Below are 22,273 nucleotides of genomic sequence, written 5' to 3' on the forward strand. Positions count from 1 at the left end.
TATGCCCCTATAGCCTCCAGAGGGAGCCCAGCTCTGCTGACACCTTGATTTCAGACTTCTGGCCTCCAGAACTAGGAGAGGTTAAATTTGTGTTGGTAGTAATTTGTTATGGCAGCCTTGGGAAACTAAAACACTTCACTGGAGGGAACTCCATGAGGGCAGGGATTTTTTTTTTTTTAATTTTTGTTTTCATTTTAAGTTCCAGGGTATATGTGCAGGATGTATAGGTTTGTTACATAGGTAAATGTGTGCCACGGTGGTTTGCGGTACCTATCAACTCATCACCTAGGTAGTAAGCCCAGCATGCATTAGCTATTTATCCTAATGCTTTCTCTCCCCTGACCCTACCCTGTGACAGGGGCCTATGTGTGTTGTCCCCTCCCTGTGTCCATGTGTTCTCATTGTTCACCTCCCACCTATAAGTGAGAACACGCGATATTTCGTTTTCTGTTCCTGCGTTATTTGCTGAGGATAATGGCTTCCAGCTCTATCCATTCCCCAAAAGGACCTGATCTCATTCCTTTTCATGGCTGCTCATTCCTTTTCATGCCATGGCACATATGTACCACATTTTTCTTTATCCAGTCTACCATTATGGGCATTTGGGTTGATTCCATGTCTTTGCTATTGTGAATAGTGCTGCAATGAACATGGGTGTGGAGGGATTTTGACCTGTGTTACTCACTGCTAGTGCTTAGAATCCCAGCGCTTAGGACAGTGCCTGACACATATCAGGTACTCAGCAAATACCTGTTAAATGAACGCATGGTTGCCTAAGCTTTCAAGATGGAGGGTTTTCTATGACTCAGGTGGGCCCTGAGTGCCATGTCTTTCTTATACATAGCAGTTATCACAAATGCTCCATTAGGGCCATTTGCTCCAGGCTCTCCCCTCTCTACCCACTGCCATGAGAGATCATGTCATTTGCCTGTTTCTCTTTGTTTTGCTCTAGCGGCTTAGGAGCTGGAGCTGAGCCTAGAGTTGAATCCTGCTTCCACTCCTTGTATAACCAGTGGTAGGCAGAATAATGGCACCCAAAGATGTCCACGTCCTAATCCCTGGAACCTGTGACTGTGTCACCTTATATGGTGTCTCAGTTCGTTTTGTGTTGCTATTACAGACTACTACTAACTGGGGAATTTATAAAGAAAAGAAATTTATTTTTTTACAGTTCTAGAGGCTGGGGAGTCCAGGGTCAAGGGGCCTGCATCTGGTGAAGGCCTTCTTGCTGCATCATCCCATGGTGGAAGGGCAAGAAAGCACGAGAGAGAGAGAAAGAGAATAAGAGAGAGAAAAGGGGGCCTAATGTATCATTTTATCAGGAACCCACTCCTATGATAAGTAACCCACTCCTGCAATAACTAACCCATTCCTGTGATAATGTCATTAATCCATTCATGAGGACTCTGTCCTCATGACCTAATCATGTCCGAAAGATTCCACCTCTCAACACTGTTACACTGGGGATTAAGTGTCCAATACATGAACTTTGGGGGATACATTCAAACCATAGCACATGACAAAAGGGACTCTGCAGATGTAAGTTGAGGATCTTAAAATAGGCAGATAATTTTGGATTATCTGGGTGGGCCCAATGTAATCTGATGATGCCACACTGTCGGTTTTGAAGATGCAGGAAGAGACCATGAGCCAAGGAATGCTGGCTGCTTCCAGAAGCTGGAAAAGGCAAAGAAGGGCCTCCAGGAGCACAGCCCTGACAATGCTTTGGTTTCAGCCCAGTGAAACCCATTGCAGGCTTGTGACCTCCAGAACTATAAGATCACAAGTGCATGTTGTTTTAAGCTGCCGAGTTTGTGGGAATTTGTTTCTGCAGCTGTGGGAAACTATACACAAGCTAAGGCTGTTCTCTATAAAGTGGGGATTGTAATAGTGCTTACTTCATGGGGTGCCAAGAGGACTAAATGGACCATGGCACAGAACGTGCAAGGTAGTGTCTAATGTATGATAAGCATATTCTTCTCCACCCATGCACACTGTCTCCTGGCCAGGCCTGGACTCAAGGCAGGTTTCCTGTGGAAGCGGCACCGCAGCCACCTTCTGAATGAGGAGCTGTCACATCCATCTGGACTTTTCTACTGCAAAGCCTTCTGTGACCCTGTGTTAGTCCATTTTTTGCACAGCTACGAAGAAATACCTGAGACTGGATAATTTATAAAGAAAAGGGGTTTAATTGGCTCATGATTTTACAGGCTGTATAGGAAGCATGGTAGTGTCTGCTCCTGGTGAGGGGCTCAGGAAGCTTCCAATCATGCTGGAAGCGAAGGGAGAACAGGTGTGTCACATGGCTAGGGCGGGAGCAAGAATATGAGGGGTCAGGTGCCACACTCTCTTAAACAACCAGATCTCCTGTGAACTCAGAGTGAGAACTCACTCACTATTGCAAGGACAGCACCAAGCCATTCATGAGGGATCTGTTCCCATGACCTGACCCCTCCTGGCAGACCCACCTCCAGTACTGGAGGTCACATTTCAACATGAGATTTGGAGGAGACAAAACATCTAAGCCATATCAGGCCCTCTCTGCTGTATATAGCTTACCTCTCATGATGGCAGAACAGACTAACTCAGGCTGCTGAAGAATACGGCCATAAATTACTGTGCACCATGGATTATACTGGTCAAGTTTCAGGGCAATCACAGTCCTGGTGGGAAGGGTCCCACCAGGTTAATGATAGGCCTGGGGGGCTTGAGAAAGGAGTGTCACTTGGAGAAGAACCCTCAAGACAGGAGAGCAAGATAAAAAAAGGAGCTGGGATGTGTCCACAAGCAACCCATGTAATTCTTTTCATTTGTTACTCTGGGGTGTTGGGGACAAATATGTTTAGCATTCAGATGGCAGTTTTCTCTCGTGTGTTAAAAATACCCTTCTGTTACTCCCAACCCTTCAGAAAGTTTGACAGGAAGACTGACCACAGGGCCCTGCTGTTAGACTGAGCAAGAAATGATCTCTTTCACAATCTCATGCATGGAACAGCCGAACAGCAGCTGAAGACCTAAAAACAGCCACCAGGGGCTGCTTGAAGGTCTTCCAACTGTCAACATGGAAGAAACATGTAGAAAAATATGGAGTGAATGTGAAATTTGTACAGATAATTGAAGGACACATACAGATACCTTATAAGCAGCATGCCTGGGGCCTTGCCTCCACCCATGTGTACCCTGTGCGGGGTGGAGTACGAAGGGATGCGAGGGTGAATGCAAGTGTGCTCTTTCCTGTAGGGCCCATTTTCTGAAGAGGACCCAGCCCTGATTCCATCGTGGCACTAAAACCAGAGCAAGTGGGGTCCCATGGATGCACTGGGAGACGTACTACCTCTCCCAATGCGGAGGTACATGAAATCGGAGAATAGCCACCAAGTAGCTGACTCAGGAAGAGATGTGACATAAACTCACTCTTTACAAAACACACCAGAGGAAAGCGACCCAGGAAGGGTGGGGTGGGAGGCCGGGAGAGCCTTGGATTAACATGGTTCATCTTCCACATTGCCAGCGGGATAATCTTTTTAAAACACAAATATGGCACTGGAAGGCCTCTGCTTAAAACCCTGTCATGAGTTCCCAGCACCCGCTAGTAAGGTCCACCCTGAGAGCCCACCCAGCACCTCCATCCACTTCCTTCCTTCTAGAGCCAGTGCATAGAACTCCGTCTGCCAGTCTCTTCACAGACCTCTTACTGCACTGGTTCTTCTGCCTGAAATGCCTCCTGACCACTCTTACCCTGGTGAAGGTCTACCCAGGCTTCAAGGCCCAATTTTAAGGCCACCTCCTCGTTGAAGCCTTTCCCAACCTCAGGGACAAGTAATGACTGCCTCCTTAGGCTTCCACCAAATGACAGTTGACACAACTTCATTGCCTACCAGGAGCCAGGCACTGGGCCTACGATGATGTACATTATGTGATTTAATTCTCTCAGCAAACCTCTGAGGCAGGTACTATTATTATTATGATTTTTGAGACAAGGTCTCGTTCTGTCACCCAGGCTGGAGTGCAATGGTACAATCACAGCTCACTGAAGCCTCAGCCTCCTATGTTCAAATAATTCTCCCACCTCAGCCTCCTGAGTAGCTGGGACCACAGGTGCACGCCACCACACCCAGCTAATTTTTGTATTTTTTGTAGAGACAGGGTTTCACCATGTTGCCCAGGCTGGTCTTGAACTCCTGGGTTCAAGCAATCCACCCGCCTCGTCCTCCCAAAGTGCCTGTAATCCCAGGATTATATGCCTGTAATCCCAGCACTTTTTGCAATACCTGACCAATTATAAATGCCACTTTATAGAAGAGGAGAAGTGGCAGAGATAAGACACTGGCAGGTCACACAAAGCCCAGATTCTATCCAAAGCAAAATGCATTTGGGACCTGATATGGTTTGGATTTGTGTCCCCACCCAAATCTCATGTTCAATTGTAATCCTCAATGTTGGAGGTGGGGCCTGGTGAAAGGTGATTGGATCATGAGGGTGGATCCTTCACGAATGGTTTGGCACCATCTCCTCAGTGCTGTTTTAATGATGGTAAGTGAGTTCTCTTGAGATCTGGTTGTTTAAAAGTGTGTGGCACCTCTCCCACCCCCCTTTCCTCCTGCTTCAGCCATGTAAGACATGCCCTGCTTTCCCTTCACCTTCTGCCATGATTGTAAGTTTCCTGAGGCCTCCCCAGAAGCTGAGCAGATGCCAGCATCATGCTTCCTGTACAGCCAGCAGAACCATGAGCCAACTAACCTCCTTCCTTTATAAATTACCCAGTCTCAGGTATTTCCTTATAGAAGTGCAAAAACAGACTAACACAAGACCTTTCCTCTGTCCTCATAGGCTGTCCTGCCCATGTTGCCAGCGTGGAAGTCAGCCCCCTGCATTTCCCATGCAGCCCAAACAGGCCACTCCTTCTACACTCCCTACTCAGTAACCGACACCTCTGTCCATCTGGTCACCCCAGCCAGATGCCTGCACTCCTTCCTCTGTAATCTCAACACCAGCTTCAGTGCGATAACTCACCCCAGTGAACACTCCGAGACTCAGCGCTGGTGTCTCTCAGAAGCCCTCCCACATTTGACTCAGGTGCCCATCTTCTGGGGTCTAACCTGGTGCCTAGCCCAGTGCCTGGGACACAGGAGGAATCAAGTGTATGCGTGGGTATCACTTGTTTGTTTTCTTCATGAAGACTGAGATCAAAGGAGAAAGGATACATCTTCCAGAAAAACAGTGGCCACCTTGAGATTTTATTTTTCATTTTATGGCCCTATTTTTAGTGTGTCAGACTCAAAGGGGAATCCAATTAATCACTAAGCCCTGTCAATTCTATCTTCCAAATAGCTCTCTAATCCACCCACTTCCTTCCCACACCACTACTATCACTCTAATTCAGTTCCTGGTCTCTTGCTGGTTTATAGCTACCTGCTAACTGATCTGCCAGCTCTTCTCAGTCCCCTCTGGTCCACCTTGCACCCCAGAGTTCTCGTTCTAAAACACTCATCTGATCTCGTCACACTTTTAATTAAAGCCCTGCAATGGCTCCCCAAGGTCCTTCCAACAAAATTCAAATTCTTTAATGTGACTTGCAGGACATTCCCTTCATCTGCCTCTGCCTATCTTGACACCCTCATCTCCCAGCACCCCCCAGCTCTCCTGTATGCTTGTCCATACTGAGCTTCAGGCCAAGCTCGCCTGGCCTTTGTACAGCCTGATCCCTACACCAGCTTCCCCTGCCTCATCTTTACCTAGCTGATATCCCCCTACCCTTCAGGTTCTGATTAGATATCCCTTCCTCCAGGAAGCCTTCCTTGACCTGTTAAGTTTGGGTTAGGTATTTCTTATGTGCCCCCATGAAACCCTACAGTTCCCCCATGCTAGGCCTTATGACACTCTATTCATTCATCTCCTTTACTTATTGATAAGAGTGGATTATTGTTCCCAATTCTTCAATCCATCCTGTACTAGAATGACACACCCACACTACCTTTTTACCAGGTCACTTTGCAGAATCTTCCACTAGAGTAGGTGGAATATATTTCCCTACTCCATGGATATTGGGCTTGGCCATGCAGCTTGCTTTATCAATGCAATATTGGTCAGCATGATGTGAGCCAGGGCTTAGAGTATGTTGTCTAGTTTAGCTTGGTCTCTCATGCTACTTCTATCTGCCTTAAGAAGAGCATGTACAGAATGAAAAACATGGGAAACAGACCTGAACTCAACTTTCAGCTTGACATTGACCCCATCTTTCTTCCCATAGCTGACAGGCTGACCCATGAGCAAGAAAAACAAATGTAAACAAATCTTTGCTCTTTTAGACCACTAAGGATTTGGGGGTTGTTTGTTATACAGCATTACTAGAGCAGAAACCTAGCTGATACACATTATATCCCTCATTAGATTGCAAGCTCTATACAGACAAGAAAAAACTGTACCCAGAGCACTGAGCATAGGACTTAGCACACTGTTGTGCTTAAAAAATATTTGTGATTGGATGTAGGATTGAATGAATGAATGTTGGCCACTGATAAGTCTGCCTTCCCAGCTAGCATGCAAGTTCCTTAAAGCCAAGAATGGCATCCAATTTATCTCAATACCACCTAGCTATCTTATGCCCCAGATCAGACTCTCATTAGGTGTTCAATAAATATTTGTTGAAATTAAATAATTTTGGATTTTATGGGCTGGCTTGGGAGTCAATCCTTAATTTATGACATTGTTTCTATGGGAAAATGCATTCTGTATGCCAAACAAACTTGCAAATGAACTTTTGGAACCTCACCCGTTCATTGGTTCAGGATTGCCAGTTTTGTGGAAATTCGTAACTGAACACATGTGCTATGCTTTGCAATATGGGAGAAACTGAGAAACTGCTTCCAAACCCAAGATATTCAGCCTGCAAAAATTCACTTTCCACCCACACAGACAAATTCAGCACAGGTTGGATCTGAGGTTCCAACAATAAAATACTAGACTTTTTAGAGCTCATTGTTTATCTAATTGCTTTTTATCTGCTTATACTGGATGCCTGTGTTTTTTTTTTTTTTTTTTCTTTTTTGAGACGGAGTCTCACTCTGTCACTCAGGCTGGATCTTGGCTCACTGCAACCTCCGCCTCCTGGGTTCAAGTGATTCTCCTGCCTCAGCCTCCCGTGTTGCTGAGATTAACAGGCATGCACCACCACACCTGGCTAATTTTTGTATTTTTAGTAGAGACGGGGTTTCACCATGTTGGTCAGGCTGGTCTCAAACTCCTGATCTCAGGTGATCCACCTGCCTTAGCCCCCCAAAGTGTTGGGATTACAGGCGTGAGCCACCGTGCCCGGCCTGGATGCCTATTCTTAACATGGGATCAGAAGGAAGTGAAGATAGTTTTCTTGCCTCTCCCTACCATTCCACTTTCTAGACATGCATGCAAGAAAACTCAACCTTCTCAACAGAGAAAATAAATTATTTTTCTAAATAAATCCATGACATTTAAAATAAACACAGTGGGATGCTCTACCGTCGTAAGAAAACATCCCCCTTTAGAATTCCTAATTTTGAATGGTAAGGGGAGCTTCACATGAGTCACAGATCTGAGACTTAGTTTCATTTCATTGCAGGCCACAACCCAGGCTGTCTGAAACCAAGTGATCTGACGTGGCTGTGAGGCACCATCGCTCCAAGACTTCAGAATGTCTTATAAGACTTAAGGCACAAGTCTCAACCCGCCATTGGTAGAGTTGACCAATCACTTAGTCTATCTCATTCATTTAACTTACGTTTTTTTGAGCACATTTCAATAAAGAGAGGTAGAGAAGTAAGGTCATTCCTAATAGCGATGGGCCATGAAGAAAATAAAACAGTAATGTCACTGTGAGTAAGGGGAGGATATTGAAGACTGGGTAGGCAGGTGCAGAGAGATGAGTGCTCTAGGACCAGATAGTCAAGAAAGAGTCTGCCATAGAAAGATGTGGGGAAGAATGCACTAGACTGAGGAAATAGCACATGCAAAGGCCCCAGGGCAGGAACATGCTTAGCATAGTCTTAAATCAGGATGTCTGGGGTTGAGTAAACAAAGGAGAGAATGGCATGAGAGGTCAGAGAAGTGGTGGAAGGCCAGATCATAGAAAGCCTGGTATGCAGGTCCTGGCAGCAAGGGAGTCAGACTGAGTTCTAAGATGGAAAGCCAGGGGAGGGTATTAAGCTGGGGAGTGACATAATCTGATTTGGATTTTAAATGAATCACTTTTCTTGGAGAGCACTGGGATAGGGGTGAGGGAGCAAGAGCAGAAGGAGGCTTTTGGCTGTGCATGGTGGCCCACGTCTCTAATCCTAACACTTCGGGAGGCCCAGGAAGGAGGATTGCTTGAGCTCAGGAGTTCAAGACCAGCCTGGGCAACATGGTGAAACCCTGTCTCTACAAAATACAAAAACAAACAAACAAACAAAACAAAACTGGGCGTGGTGGTGCACACCTGTGGTCCCAACTACTTGGGAGACTGCAGTGGAAGGAACACCTGAGCCTGGGGAGGTCAGGTTGTAGTGAGCTGTGATTGTACCACTGCACTCCAGCCTGGGTGACAGGATGAGACCCTGTCTCAAAACAAACAAACAAACAAACAGAAGACTATAACTCACAGCCAGTTATCAACAGAAGCCCCCATGTCTTCAACCTCTTCTCAGATTGTTCCTTTCACCTTCTCAATATTACTGAAACCAGCTCTCCCTCAAGGTCACAGCTTCCCCAGGCCCCTCTCAAGGTCTGGCTGCTTCCTCTCCCTCATCTAGGTGTCCTACTTGTGTCTTGCAGCCTCTTCTGGAAGATCCTTCTTCTCTCTTTCCAACACTTCCTCCCCAGCTTCGAAGCCCATGCTGTCAGCTCAAACCACCCCAGGTCCCTCCTCATTGTGATCATTACAGACCACTCCAGCCCTGGTCACTTCCCTTCGTTCCTTGAATATGTAGCTCCTCAATCTCTTGGTGACCACGATTTCCACATGGATGACAGAGCCATTTAGTACTCTGGTAACCACCTCAGTTCCTTGACCCCTCTCTGCCAATGATCTTGACAATCATATGGCAGACCCTGTCATTGCCAATAACGCCACCCATCCATGACCTCAATATCAAGCCCCCACAGTCCAATAATTCCCCTTTCCAATTCCCTAGTTCCAACAATTTTTTTTTTTTTTTTGAAACAGGGTCTCACTTTGTCATCCAAGCTAGAAAGTAGAGGTGTCATCTCAGCTCACTGCAACTTCTGTCTCAGGGACTCAAGCAAGCCTCCCACCTTAACCTCCCGAGTAGCTGGGACCACAAGCACATACCACCACACCCAGCTAATGTTTGTATTTTTTGTAGAGATGGGGTCTTTGCCATGTTGCCCAGGCTGGTCTCAAACTCTTGGCCTCAAGGGATCCACCCGCTTTGGCCTCCCAAAAAGCTGGGATTACAGGTGTGAGTCACCGTGCCTGCCCCTAACAATCTTTAAACTCAACCTCAACTTCCAACATAGACCCTACCACCTTTTCATGTCCCTACCCCCATCAGGTCCTTACCTCCCTCCTTAGAGCCCAAGTGCCATCATTATATGAATCAACATCCACGTCAATATCATCATCCATTCTTTACATGCTCCCTCAGCACCCTGGCCACTCTCTCCCTTCTTGATATATTTTCTGGCAAAGCCCCCAAACTGGCTAGAGCTAACTTTTCTGAGTCTACAGCTATACCACCAGAGCTGAATGCAGCTTGAGAAAGACAAAACCATGCTTACGGCTCTCACTTTAAACACAAGACCACCAACCTCAAGTGGGCCCTAATGCTGCCTGGCAACTATTCTATATTTCTCTACTCTGTTCTCTCTCCCAGTCTTCCAGTCCACTCCTTCTCTCTCTTTTCTCCTCAAACCTCCAGTGCTTCCTCCCCAACCTCACTCTCAATGGCCTTAGGCCACTGAAAATAATGTGAGCAATAGGAGAAGACAAAACACAGGGCTCTGCCACCTCCCCATGCTCAGGCCCAGATTCCCTATCACTGAGGGTGAGGGGCCAGTGCTCCTGTCTGAGGCTGGCCTCCCTGCTGGCACACCAAGTCATATTGTCTTCCACCTGCTGAAAGACAACAGTCCACAACCCTTCTCTCTCCTGTATCATCCATTTCTCCTTCTCTTCTGGAATTTTCCCAACAGCGCAGACATGCACTGTTATTTCATGCATTTTAAAAAGACAAAACAGGATGGGTGCAGTGGCTCACGCCTGTAATCCCAGCACTTTGGGAGGCTGAGGTGGGCAGATCACCTGAGGTCAGGAGTTCGAGACCAGCCTGGCCAACATGGTGAAACCCCATCTCTACTAAAAATACAAAAATTAGTTGGGTGTGGTGGCACATGCCAGTAATCCCAGCTACTCGGGAGGCTGAGGCAGGAGAATCGGCTTGAACCTGGGAGGTGGAGGTTGCAGTGAGCCGAGATCATGCCACTGCACTCCAGCCTGGGAGACACGCTAGAGTCCGTCTCAGAAAAAAGAAAAAGAAAAAGAAAAAGAAAAAAAGAAAAATTTCTTTGGACTCTACTTACTCTTCCAGTGTCTGCTTCATTTTTTCAGCTGTCTTTCTCAGTAAAGCTTCTCTAAGCTGCCCCTGCTTAAGGTCTTATTTTCCCATTGTCTCTAGTGGATTTAGCGCCACTCCTAACAATGGCATTCCCAGCAGTCACCCACTGTCACCTGCTAAGTGCAATGGATCCATTCTTTTCTTCTCTTGCTTGACCTCTCAGCTGAATCTGACCCAGTGGATCGCTTCCTCCTCCTTTCTTTCCTTGGCTTCCAGGAGACCACCCTCTCCAGTTTTTCCTCTTCTCCTTCTGACTGCTCCCTCCTTATTTCTTGTTCTGTTTCCCCTCCTTCTCCCCAACCCCTAAACACCACAGCCCCTCAATGCTCAGTTCTCAAACTTCTCTCCTCAATCAACACTCACTCCTTCGTCTGGTCTTACGGCTTCTCTAAGTACCATCTAAAATCTACCAACTCCCAAATTCATATCACCAGCTTGGACATCTCCCACAGGCTCCAGAGCTGAGCTTGTTAATACCTTAGCTGCTAGCTCCATGTGGCTATTTAATCACCACCATCGTCGCCGCCATTATCGAATTGACTCCTGTGCACAGCTCTACGAATACAGACAGGGGTGCTACATAAATGAATGGATCTAAAAGATTATGGCAAGACTGCTCAGTGAGTGTGCAACAAATAAATCCCATTCGTGATCAGTGAATTATTCATGAGCATTTTTCTGGCCCTTGCTTCGTTTGTCTGCCAGTGACTCTGACGGAAACAGCCCGGTAAGGAAGCGTAGCAAATGGCAGGGGCAATTATTCCTCTTGCTGCAGCTCGAATTGTGCCTTCCCCCATGAACTCTTAATTAATTCCATCCCCATATTTTTGGTTTGTTTCCTAAACCTCTTGCTTGTATTGCATTTCCCCCTCTCCCTTCATTTCTCTTGGCTGCCTCACCGTTCAGTCCCCAATTCTCTTCCTCCTCTTTTCTAGTCCCAAACTGTCCCCTGGTTCAGCCTTCAGCATCTCTCCACCTGCTCTGCTCTTTCTTATCCTTTTCACCTTTAAAAACTGAAAGCACCAAACTGACAGACACTGTTATGGGTTTTTTTTCGTTCTCTCTCTCTCTCTCTCTCTCCTGCCTGAGCTGCAGCGAAGGCTCTCTCCTCCTTTGCTTCTCAGGCAAGAGCCCCAGTACTGGGTTGCCATGGCGACGGCGAATCCAACCAGGCCGGGCCCAGGGACGCTAGGAAACTGCCATGGCGGGGAAGCTGCTCCGAGTCGCCCCTGAGCCTAGATGGGTCGTGAACATCGTCATTCCAGACCAGGCTGGGCAGATTCTGCCCGGAGACTGAGATTGTACATCAGGCCCACAGCTGCGCGGCGCATTAGGAGACGGCGCCATCAATAACAAGGCTTCTGCGGAGCGAACAGAATACATGACATGATGGGGATTCAACGGAAAAATTTTCAAACATCTCTATTCTTTTATCTTCTCGGAGGGGGGACCTTTTGCCTCTCTCTTGAGTCTTGGAGAACTCTGGAGAAAGTAAAAACCAAATCTGCCTGCTCTCGCCCGTTCTCCTGAAGGCCGCACACCTGCCCCTCCCGCCCCCAGCCTGGGGAGCCCCCCGGTCCAGTGATTGCATAGCACGGACGCGGCTGGAAACATCTTGGAGAATTCATTAGGATTGCACAACGAGATTTTAGTCGAGGAAGAGATCAGTTCCCTCAGGTCACTGGAATGGATCGTTAAAGTAGGGCAACAAGTGTTCTGCCGCATGACACTTTTTCGAAAATGCGAGTTGGTGAGAAATCAGGAGATACCTTTGTAGTGGATGGCACCAACCGCAGTGAGGGTCTGTGGCTGTTAAACACTCCGAACAGGATTTGTGTTTACTGCAGTTTGCAACACGAATTCTCCTCACCTAAAAAGAAAGAGGACAGTGGTTCAGACAGAATGATAAGCAACAGCAGCAAAACTACAACACCTTATCTAATGAAAGGCCAAAAAGAGCCTATTTATCAACTTGCACTCAAAACACCTTCATATTGGCACTGGGCAGTGGGTCTCAAGTTCTAGGACATGAAGTCCTTGTATGGAAATCACCTGGGGAGCTTTTGACAGTGCATATTCCCAGGCCTCTGCCCCAGAGACTCACTAAGTCTGGGGGCGGAGCCCAGGAATGTGTATTTTTTTCATTTAAAATATTTTTTTCTTAAAGACACAGGGTCTCACTATGTTGCCCAGGCTGGTTTTGAACTTCTGGGCTCAAGTGCTCCTCCCACCTCAGCCTCCCAAAAGTGCTGAGATTGCAGGCATGCACCACTGTGTCTGGCCAGGAATCTGTATTTTAAGAGCTCTCTCAGGTGAGTCTGACATGCAGTTGGGTTTCTGATCGGCTAACGATGATTTCCATAGGGATCATGGAATCAGGTTGCCTGGTTTTCATACAGAGACAGTCCATGTGTGGCCAATGGCATTTTGGAAATGAGCATTAGGGAACAGCAAAGGCTCTGTCCCAGGAGTGTCAGCAGGAGGTTGGCACTCAATGTGGAAATGAGGAGGACCAGGGACCAGGGCCTCCCACACCCCTGCCAGGGGCAGCGCCGTGACCTCAGCTCCTGGCTTGCTTTGCTCACACCCCTCCAGTGGAGTTGAAAATAAAAGAAACAGGGGGAATAGTCAAATCACTTCCCTGTCCCTAGAGCTGCCTCTTGCTGTTGTCAGGAAACAGCAGCCCACAAAGAGGGCACCCCAGCTGGGCAGGCCCAGACATCTAGGCAGCCAGTCAGAGCCTCCAAGTAGGGCGGTCAGAGGCAGGGAGTAGCTGAACATCACACAGAGCATTTTCTGCAGGCAAAACCACACAGCAGGTAGTAAGGGAACTTGTGGAACTCATTATGCCAGGAAGTTGCACAAGCTATAGTATAAATAACCTCTTTAGCAGGTTAGAGAAATAAAGAGTTGTAGAAGGGGGCTCTCTATTTTCCTCTATTTTGTGAGGAAAACAGGGACTATCCTGAGGTGGATCCTTCAGTGCCAAGTTGACTCCATGGAGGATAACCATGCCCTTCCATTTCATAGTCCCCAACACTGCTGACAGATGCAGCCGGCAGCCCATGATCCTGAGTCAGAATTAACTAGAATGGAGGAAAGTATTTCCTGGTAGTTCACAAATGCCTCTGTAACACTGACGGATTTTAATAGTGTCACGCAATCTCTCTAACCTTGTTTCCTCATCTGTAAAATGGATCACGACTTCATGGGGTTATTATGAACCATTGTCTGACAGGTACTAAATGTTCAGTAAGTATTGGTTACTGCTATTATGTAAGAAAAGGGTTCCATGATCCAGCAAACATGAAACCTTAGACTGAAAAAGCGAAACAGGTTTCCTTAGCACAAGGATTCTGACAGCCTTTGAATATGCTGAGCCCCACATATACTATTCCCCACATACACATATACTATTCCAGGAGGGGTATAGTAAGTAACAGCTGGTCATGGGACCACTTTTGCTCAGAGCATTCTGTGGAATATGGGTCTCCAGAACATTCTCTGAGAACTATTACTCAGTGTATTTAAACACACAAATATAACTCTGTATAAGAGGGAGGACACTGACCGGGCACGGTGGCTCACACCTGTAATCCCAGCACTTTGGGAGCCTGAGGTGGGAGGATCACTTCAGGCCCGGAGTTCAAGACCAGTCTGGCCAACCCTGTCTCTACTAAAGATACAAAACTTAGCTGGGCATAGTGGTGGGCGCCTGTAATCCCAGCTAGTCGAGAGGCTGAGGCAGGAGAATCGCTTGAACTCAGGAGGTGGAGGTTGCAGTGAGCCGAGATCACACCACTGCACTCCAACCTGGATGACAGAGTGAGACTCTGTTTCAAAAAAAAAAAAAAAAAAAAGAGAGAGAGGCGGCCAGGCAAGGTGGCTCACGCCTGTAATCTCAGCACTTTGGGAGGCCAAGGTGGGTGGACCACCTGAGGTCAGGAGTTCGAGACCAGCCTGACCAGTATGGTGAAACCCCGTCTCTATTAAAACAAACAAACAAACAAAAATTAGCCAGGCATGGTAGTGTGTGACTGTAGTTCCAGTTAATAGGGAGGCTGAGACGGGAGAATTGCTCAAACCCGTGGAGGCGGAGGTTGCAGTGAGCTAAGATTGTGCCACTGTACTCCAGCCTGGGTGACAAAGCAAGACTCCATCTCAAAAAAAAAAAAAAAAAGAGAGAGAGAGAGAGAGAGGGGACACTAAAAATACATTAGACCTGCTCTCTAATTTAATAACAGACCGTAATGACTATTCCACATAAATGCACACATCTCCATATGATTATTTTTAGCGGCCCCGTATCATACCATTTCATGGATATGCCATAGCTTATTAGTTTGGCTGTTCTTATCTCCCCAACAGCCTAGGAAAGAGCCTTCCTTGGGCTTTGTCTCTTACAGAGTTCAAATAATAGGATCTCTAGCAGTAATCCTCAGTGAAGAATGCAGGGCTAACCAGCTTTGATGCCCAGTCAAAAACTCTCCCTAGGACTTCAGGCTTTGAATGACCAGAGGCTAGAACTTTTTGCTTTCTAGAAAGTGGGAACCCATCAACTACTGGTGGCTTTTCACAGTGGTTCCCAGCCTAGGGTCCTGAGTTCTAGGGTTCCATTACTATCCATGAAGGAAGTAATGGGGGCTTATGAGCTATTTGCAATATTTCAAAAAACTGAATGGAAAAACATGCACGGATTAAGCAAGATATCAAATTTCTTTGCTTTGGGTTGAAATTTTATCAGCTTCATGTGGAAGCGCAGTCAGGACTCTGACCAGCAATTTTGAGATGCCCTTGATAAATAAACCCTGGGAATGGGAACCGTTACTTAATATGTGCAGTTTGTTGGGTAGACAAAGGTCTTTCAAAGATGGGATCCCCAGGGAAGACACATAATACAAAGTGTCTGAATGGTGAAGCAAATTGGCATAGGAGATTCTACATGGTGAAGGACTGGTTTACAAGCTCTGTGGAAAGATGTGGCCATCTCAATGCGCTCATTTTGATACAACTGACTTTTCAATGTGCAAAGAACGATATCATCTTTATAAGAATACCAGAAACTACAAATTGCTTGGACATCTTATCTGTGACTCAAAAAGCACATGTAGATGGCTGTCATTGCTATTCTTCTTAGAATGACTGAAAGAAAAAGAATGGAAAACCAGGGGTGGGCTGAGAGTATCTGTTACATCCATTATAGAATTATGTAAGTCTCAATTACCTTCTTTGCACTTTCCATGTTCAAATGGTCATGGGTCAAAACCACTGAGCCAGGGAATGTCCAGTTTTCACAAATTTTGGATTTAATACCATGTATCACGGGCTTTAGAATCAGGGTTGAGTTTTTGTCTTAGCCCTGCAAAGGCTAACCTACAAATATATACATACATATCTATCTATATATATAGATATATAGATATTCTTTAACAAGTTATTTAACCTCTCCAAGTCTTAGATTCTTCATATAAAACAAGGGTAACTATCTCATTAAATTAAAAACACATTTCTTTTTCTTCTTCTTCTTCTTTTTTTCTTTTTTGAGACAGAGTCTCACTCTGTTGCCCAGGCTGGGGTGCAGTGGTGATGTCAGCTCACTACAACCTCCACCTCCTGGTTTCAAGCGATTCTTGTCCTTCAGCCTCCCAAGTAGCTGGGATTATAGGCATGCACCACCACACCCAGCTAATTGTTTGTATTTTTAGTGAAGATGGGTTTTCATCATGTTGCCCAGGGTGGTCTTGAACTTCTGAACTCAGGTGATCTCCGCCTTGGCTTCCCAAAGTGCTAGGATTATAGGCGTGAGCCACCATGCCCAGCCTTTTTTTTTTTTATTTTCTTTTTTTTTGTGTGAGGCGGTGTCTTGCTCTGTCACCCAGGCTAGGGTACAGTGGTTTGATCATGGCTCACTGCAGCCTTAAACTCCAGGCCTCAAGGGATCCTCCCACCTCAGCCTCCCAAAGTGCTGGGATAACAGGCATGAGCCACTATGCGCAGTCAGTAACACATTTCATTAACACTGTTTTCTACACTTGTGTGTATGTGTATGTACATAATTCTGTGCATCTAGACAGAGATCGTGCAAAGAACAGTGACTAATACATAGTAGAGACTCACTAACAATTAGTTTCTTTTCTCCTTCCCTTGGTGAAATCACTTGGTAAAGATGAAGGAAATATAAAAATATATTACTTTTATTTCAGTAAGCAGAAGGAAAAGAAAAGCCAAAACAGCAAGATAAATGAAGAGGGGGAGGGTTAGTACCATATATTTCCTGGTTCATGAATGTGTATGAGACTGTGGCCTGATATTAACCCCAAATTCCAAAGCCAGTCCCATTGGGTAGATTCATAAATGCATCTAACCGTTCAGTGCCCACACAATAAATGTGTAAATTCAGTTACCTTGCTGATTATGTGCCCATTTGCAAGCACACCCTCCTCTGAAAACCTTAGCACTGGAAATACAGCCAATAATAAAATTGTCTAAATAGATAATATTTCTTGCTTACTTACTGACAGTCAGTAAGGTTTTTAATTCCGTGCCTGTGAACCACTGCGGGTCTCCTCGAAGCCTAGGGCACTGCTTAAACTCTGTAGTCCAAAGTAAAAGCTTTGCTACTAGATAATGACATCGATTAAACCATTTTATTCATAAATCAGAAGCAATAACTAGTATTTCTACCTACCTCTTTCCCAGCTGTTAGATAAATGTAGATATTCTTCACAGGATGAGGAACAAGTTTGTAGAAAACAGGTGTCTCTTCTTTAATTTCATAGATAACCTCTGGACAATTTGAAGTCAAATTCTCACCAAGAATAACCTATTTTATTTTTAAAAAAGAGAAACATGATTTCTATTTAATACTTCTTTTCTTTTTTTTTGAGACGGAGTCTCGCTCTGTCACCAGGCTAGAGTGTAGTGGCACGATCTTGGCTCACTGCAACCTCTGCCTCCCAAGTTCAAGCAATTCCACTGCCTCAGCCTCCCGAGTAGCTGGGACTATAGACGCACTTCGCCCGGCTAATTTTTTTAGTAGAGATGGGGTTTCACTATGTTGGCCAGGATGGTCTCAATCTCCTGACCTTGTGATCCACCCGCCTCGGCCTCCCAAAGTGCTCGATAACAGGTGTGAGCCACCGCACCCAGCCTCTATTCAATACTTTGAATAGCGGGGTGGCGAAAATTGTAGCTTAATCATAAAGCTACATCCTTTTTCACTCACTACAAATACGGCCTAAGGTACCATGCTCCTTAATCAACCCTCCCACATCTCAGTCCTCAACAAGGCTGGTAATAACACGCAGAGTATTTCTTCTTTTGTAAGGGAAAAGGCATAAAAAATGAACAAACAAAAAAAGCCGCTCTTCAGGGCTCGAGTAGTATCCTCATATGTGGAAGCTGGCTGACCACAATTTCTGACCATGTCTGGCCCTATAGGAAGCCACAAGTGACAGCTTCATTAGTGCTGTCTCAAGAGAGACTGGAAATTAAAGGAAGTAGCTCCCACATGTATTTGCACAGGATACTCTGATCGTCATACCGTTAGAAGTGACCCAGATTAACGTGGCAGATACAGACAAGTAGGTTTGTGTTCACATATAAAATATATGCAAGTGTGACTCAGTACTCAATGGTTTTGAAATTGGACACACCTAAGCTTCATCCATCTTCAGTCAACAAACATCTACCAAACACCCATTATACACCCAGCACTGTTCTGGGTGTTTGAAAAACGGCAGTGAACAAAATGGGGAAGGGAGAGCTCCTGACCTCATAGAACTTACATTCTTGTGTGTGTGTGGTGGGATGAGTAACTTAAAAAGAAAAAAGTAAATTACAAAATATAGTGGGGTTAGGCATTAAGAGAATATTATGTTCAGGATAGGTGTCACTGAAAAGGTGGTATTTATTCAGACTTGCAGGAGATGAGTTATTTTCATACTTGAATGAAACATGTTCTTAAAAGCAGCCCTGCCAGTGCAAAGAAACTAAAATGGGAGGAGGCCAGAGTGGCTTCAGTGGAGAGAGGTAGAGGAGTGAACAATAAGATAGTAAGATAACAGGGGAAGGATAATCAAGGATCTTGAGGGCCTGTGTAAAAAACCTGCCTTTTACTGTAGATGAGAGACAGGAGGCCATGGTCATGAGTCGAAGAGCAAGAGGAGATGGTGAGAAGGCGGGGTTTGAAGCATGCGTATGAAGACCCATCAGGAGACTCTAATCCTATAGTGCTAGAGAAGTACAATGGTGGCTTGAGCTTGGGTTTGCATCCTGCCTCCATCCTTTAAGTAGCTGCACTACTTTGAACTAGTAACTTAATCTCCCTGGGCCTCAATTTCCTCATCTCTAAAATGGGGCTAATAGTGCCTTCCTTATTACAGTTTTGTAAGGATCAAATAAGAACTATGAAAGATGCTTAGCACATAATCAATAGTCAATAGATAATAATCTGTTACTAGATTGCAAGTTCCCTTTGGGCAGGGACCATGGTTTTTTTTGTTTTTTTTGTTTGTTTGTTTTTGTTTTTGTTTTTTTTTTTGAGATGGAGTCTTGCTCAGTTGCCCAGACTGGAGTGCAGTGGTGCGATTTTGGCTCACTGCAACCTCCGCCTCCCAGGTTCAAGCCATTATCTTGCCTCAGCCTCCTGAATAGCTGGGACTACAGACATGCACCACCACGCCCAGCTAATTTTTGTATTTTTAGTAGAGACGGTGTTTCACCATGTTGGCCAGTCTGATCTCGAACTCCTGACCTCAGGTGATCCACCGCCTGTGCCTCCCAAAGTTCTGGGATTACATGTGTGAGCCACCGTGCCTGGCCTGGGACCATGTCTTAATCACCTTTGTACCTAACCTTTAATCATCTTTGTACCTAACACAATTTGTACCCACTACTTTGAAAAGTGAAGGCGTTCAACATTTTGTCAGTCTGAACACATCCAGATAGATTATCTATATCATATCTCTACCACTGTAGATATCAGCTACATTGGAAGCATGGTTTGAAAAGAAAAATTTGGCACCTGAGATTCTTTTTGGACAAAGTCTACTTCACACATCTACTAATCAATAATATGCCTATACCCACATATCCTGATGGCAGTTAGGTATCTGCTGTTTAGCCAAAGGCTTCTTATCAATTTTGCACACAGAGCAACTTCCTGCATTCATTTCCCCTTTCCAGGGCCCGGGCCTGGGTCTAGCTTTGCCCAGCAATCAGTGACTTCCTTCTATCATCTCCTTGGGTCAAGCCCAGGTGGATTTGGTGCAAATAGTGGCTCACCTGAAGCCCTTGGACTGCTCACCAAATTCAGCAGCAGCTTTGTAAAAGTCAATCTCACTAACCAAACATATGAAATATGACTTCTTAAAAGCTCTTCTTAAAACAGAAGCAGTTAGGTCCTAAGGGAGGTGGGAAAGGTGTGTGTCTCAAGTCATTTTAAAATGACTTTATAGCTGCACTATCCAATATGACAACCACTAGCCACATAATGGCTATTTAAATTTAAATTTAATTAAAAATTTAAATTTAATTAAAAACACTAGCAACATTTCAAGTGTTCACCAGCTACCTGTGGTGACTGGCTACCATACTGGAGAGTACAGGTGTAGAACACTTCTATCATCACAGAAAGTTCTCTTGGCCAACACTGCTCTACAGAATCCTGTAAGTGGAGCCAAGGGACAGGCACCGACCAAAGTATGGGCTTGCCAGGATTTGCCATCTCTATTTCATTAGCTGTATTAATCAGCTCAGATTCAGTTGATCTGGTCTGGAAAGCAGTTGTATAAGGAAAGAGAAACAGAAAGCCAGTTTTTTTTTTTTTTTTTTTTTTTTTAAAAACAAACACTGATAGAAATATTCTCAAGGAAGGGTCAAGAAAAGAGAAGCTGCTGCCCTGGCATCTCTTCAGGAATTCATCATGGCAAAAGCATCACTGGGCAGCATACACCCATAATGTATTCTTGCCAATAAAGTTGAACCTGAATCTAATCAAGTCTTTAGCACTAACTTCCATGTAGCACTAGGAAGCAGGAGTAGAGGAACAAGCTAAATGACACCACAAGGAAGCAGAAAGCCAAACACATGGTAAGAGATATTCTATAGGGCAAAGGACCTGGTTTTTCAGTTAAGTCAGTGGCAGGCAATAAAAGTAAGGGAGAAAACTGCTGTAGATAATAGAACAACCAAATCTGGTTTGAGGACTTTGTGCAAATACCAATGTGAACAAAACCATTTTAAATACATTTTTAAATCAATTGGGAATATTTGGTTACACAGACTGGATAGTAAGTGATCCTAAAGAATGACTGATAATTTTATTAGCTGTGATCATGGCATTATGGTTACAATTATTTAAGAAAATAACTGTAGTTTTTGAGAGATACATAACGAAATATGTTGAGGTGAAATGACATTGTGTCTGTGGGGTTTGCTTTAAAATTACAAAGTAAAAACATACTTTATGCCACCACTCATCCATTTTACGCAAATTAGGAGCTGCACTGCAGTATTTATTGGGGGCTTATTTTATTTACTCTTGGAGCATCATTGATACAGATGGGTGGCACCTTGAAAGATCCAGTTGGGTGCAACATTGATTTATTTACTTAGTACTTTGGAAATGAAGCACCAATATTCTCTCTCGAACTCTGAACTGTGGCAAGGAAACTTTTCTTTTTCTTTTCTTTCCCTTCCCTTCCCTTCCTCCCTCTCTCTCTTTCTTTCTTTCTCTCTCTTTCTTTCTTTCATTTTTTTACAAGTTATCAAAAAGTTCTGTGGCCCAGGATTTACCAATCAGTTTCCTGAAAAAGCTACTTAGCGTGGCTTGTGCTGAAGCTTGTCCTGATAGCCATAGATGCTGGGTTTAAATTAGTATGTTTCATCAATGATGGAAGCCAGACCTCTCTAGAAGGTAATTTGGCATCATCTATCAAAATTATAAAGCACATACCCTTGGACCCTGCAGCCCCTCATATATATACATATATGTGTGTGTGTGTGAGGAATGATATATAATGATAAATATTCATTGTAGCATTGTATGTTATAAAGAAAAGATTAAAACAACTTAAATGTCCATCAATAGGGAACTGGTTAAGTAAACTATGCTACAAACAAGGGAATACTATTCAGCTATAAAAATAATTAGAAAGCTCTTTGTATTATAGTTAATGTAATATGAAATATGTACACATATTTATAAATACAGACATATTTACATATACAGCTATTTTTACATATATAATATATATATGTAAAACATATTTGTTTACTGTGTTTTATGTTTCAACAAAAGGGAGGAAGAATATCTTCACTCTTTTGCCTGTAGACAGATATAAACTATCTCTGGAAAGATACCCATGAAACTGCTATCATTGGTTGCCTTGGAAGTCAAGAACAGGTGACTCTCACGGAATATTTTCTTGGTTCTTTTGAGTTTTAAACAATATCACTGTATTACCTTAAAAATAAATACATAAAATTTAAATTTAAAAATCCTTGAGGGTGAGTGAGTCCAATCGTTTTTCTTTTTGCTAGATTATGCAAACAATGCTCTCCATAATCCTGAGGACAGGACAAGAGGAAGTTTTAGTTTTCACCACAAAGGTCCTAAATGTGCTACACAGAAGGGTGAGGGATTTCTGCTTCTGTGGCCCCTAGAGTCTCATCTCTCTCAGATG

The 22,273-nt window shown here is 44.6% G+C and overlaps 1 protein-coding gene across 3 annotated transcripts in view; it reads right to left on the bottom strand.

Annotated features, from left to right (window-relative positions):
• Positions 1–22,273, bottom strand: part of LOC105483698 (plexin C1) — a 159,288-nt gene that overhangs the window by 109,184 nt on the left and 27,831 nt on the right. For all 3 annotated transcript variants that reach the window (XM_011744680.3, XM_011744681.2, XM_011744683.2), the window contains exons 3-4: positions 17,275–17,409; positions 12,356–12,456 (exon numbers count right to left, since the gene is read on the bottom strand). In XM_011744680.3, the coding sequence (XP_011742982.1) occupies positions 12,356–12,456; positions 17,275–17,409 (236 nt within the window). The remainder of the gene's footprint in view (positions 1–12,355; positions 12,457–17,274; positions 17,410–22,273) is intronic.

The sequence above is a fragment of the Macaca nemestrina genome, chromosome 10 (genome assembly GCF_043159975.1).
Source record: "Macaca nemestrina isolate mMacNem1 chromosome 10, mMacNem.hap1, whole genome shotgun sequence".
NCBI classification, from domain to species: Eukaryota; Metazoa; Chordata; class Mammalia; order Primates; family Cercopithecidae; genus Macaca; species Macaca nemestrina.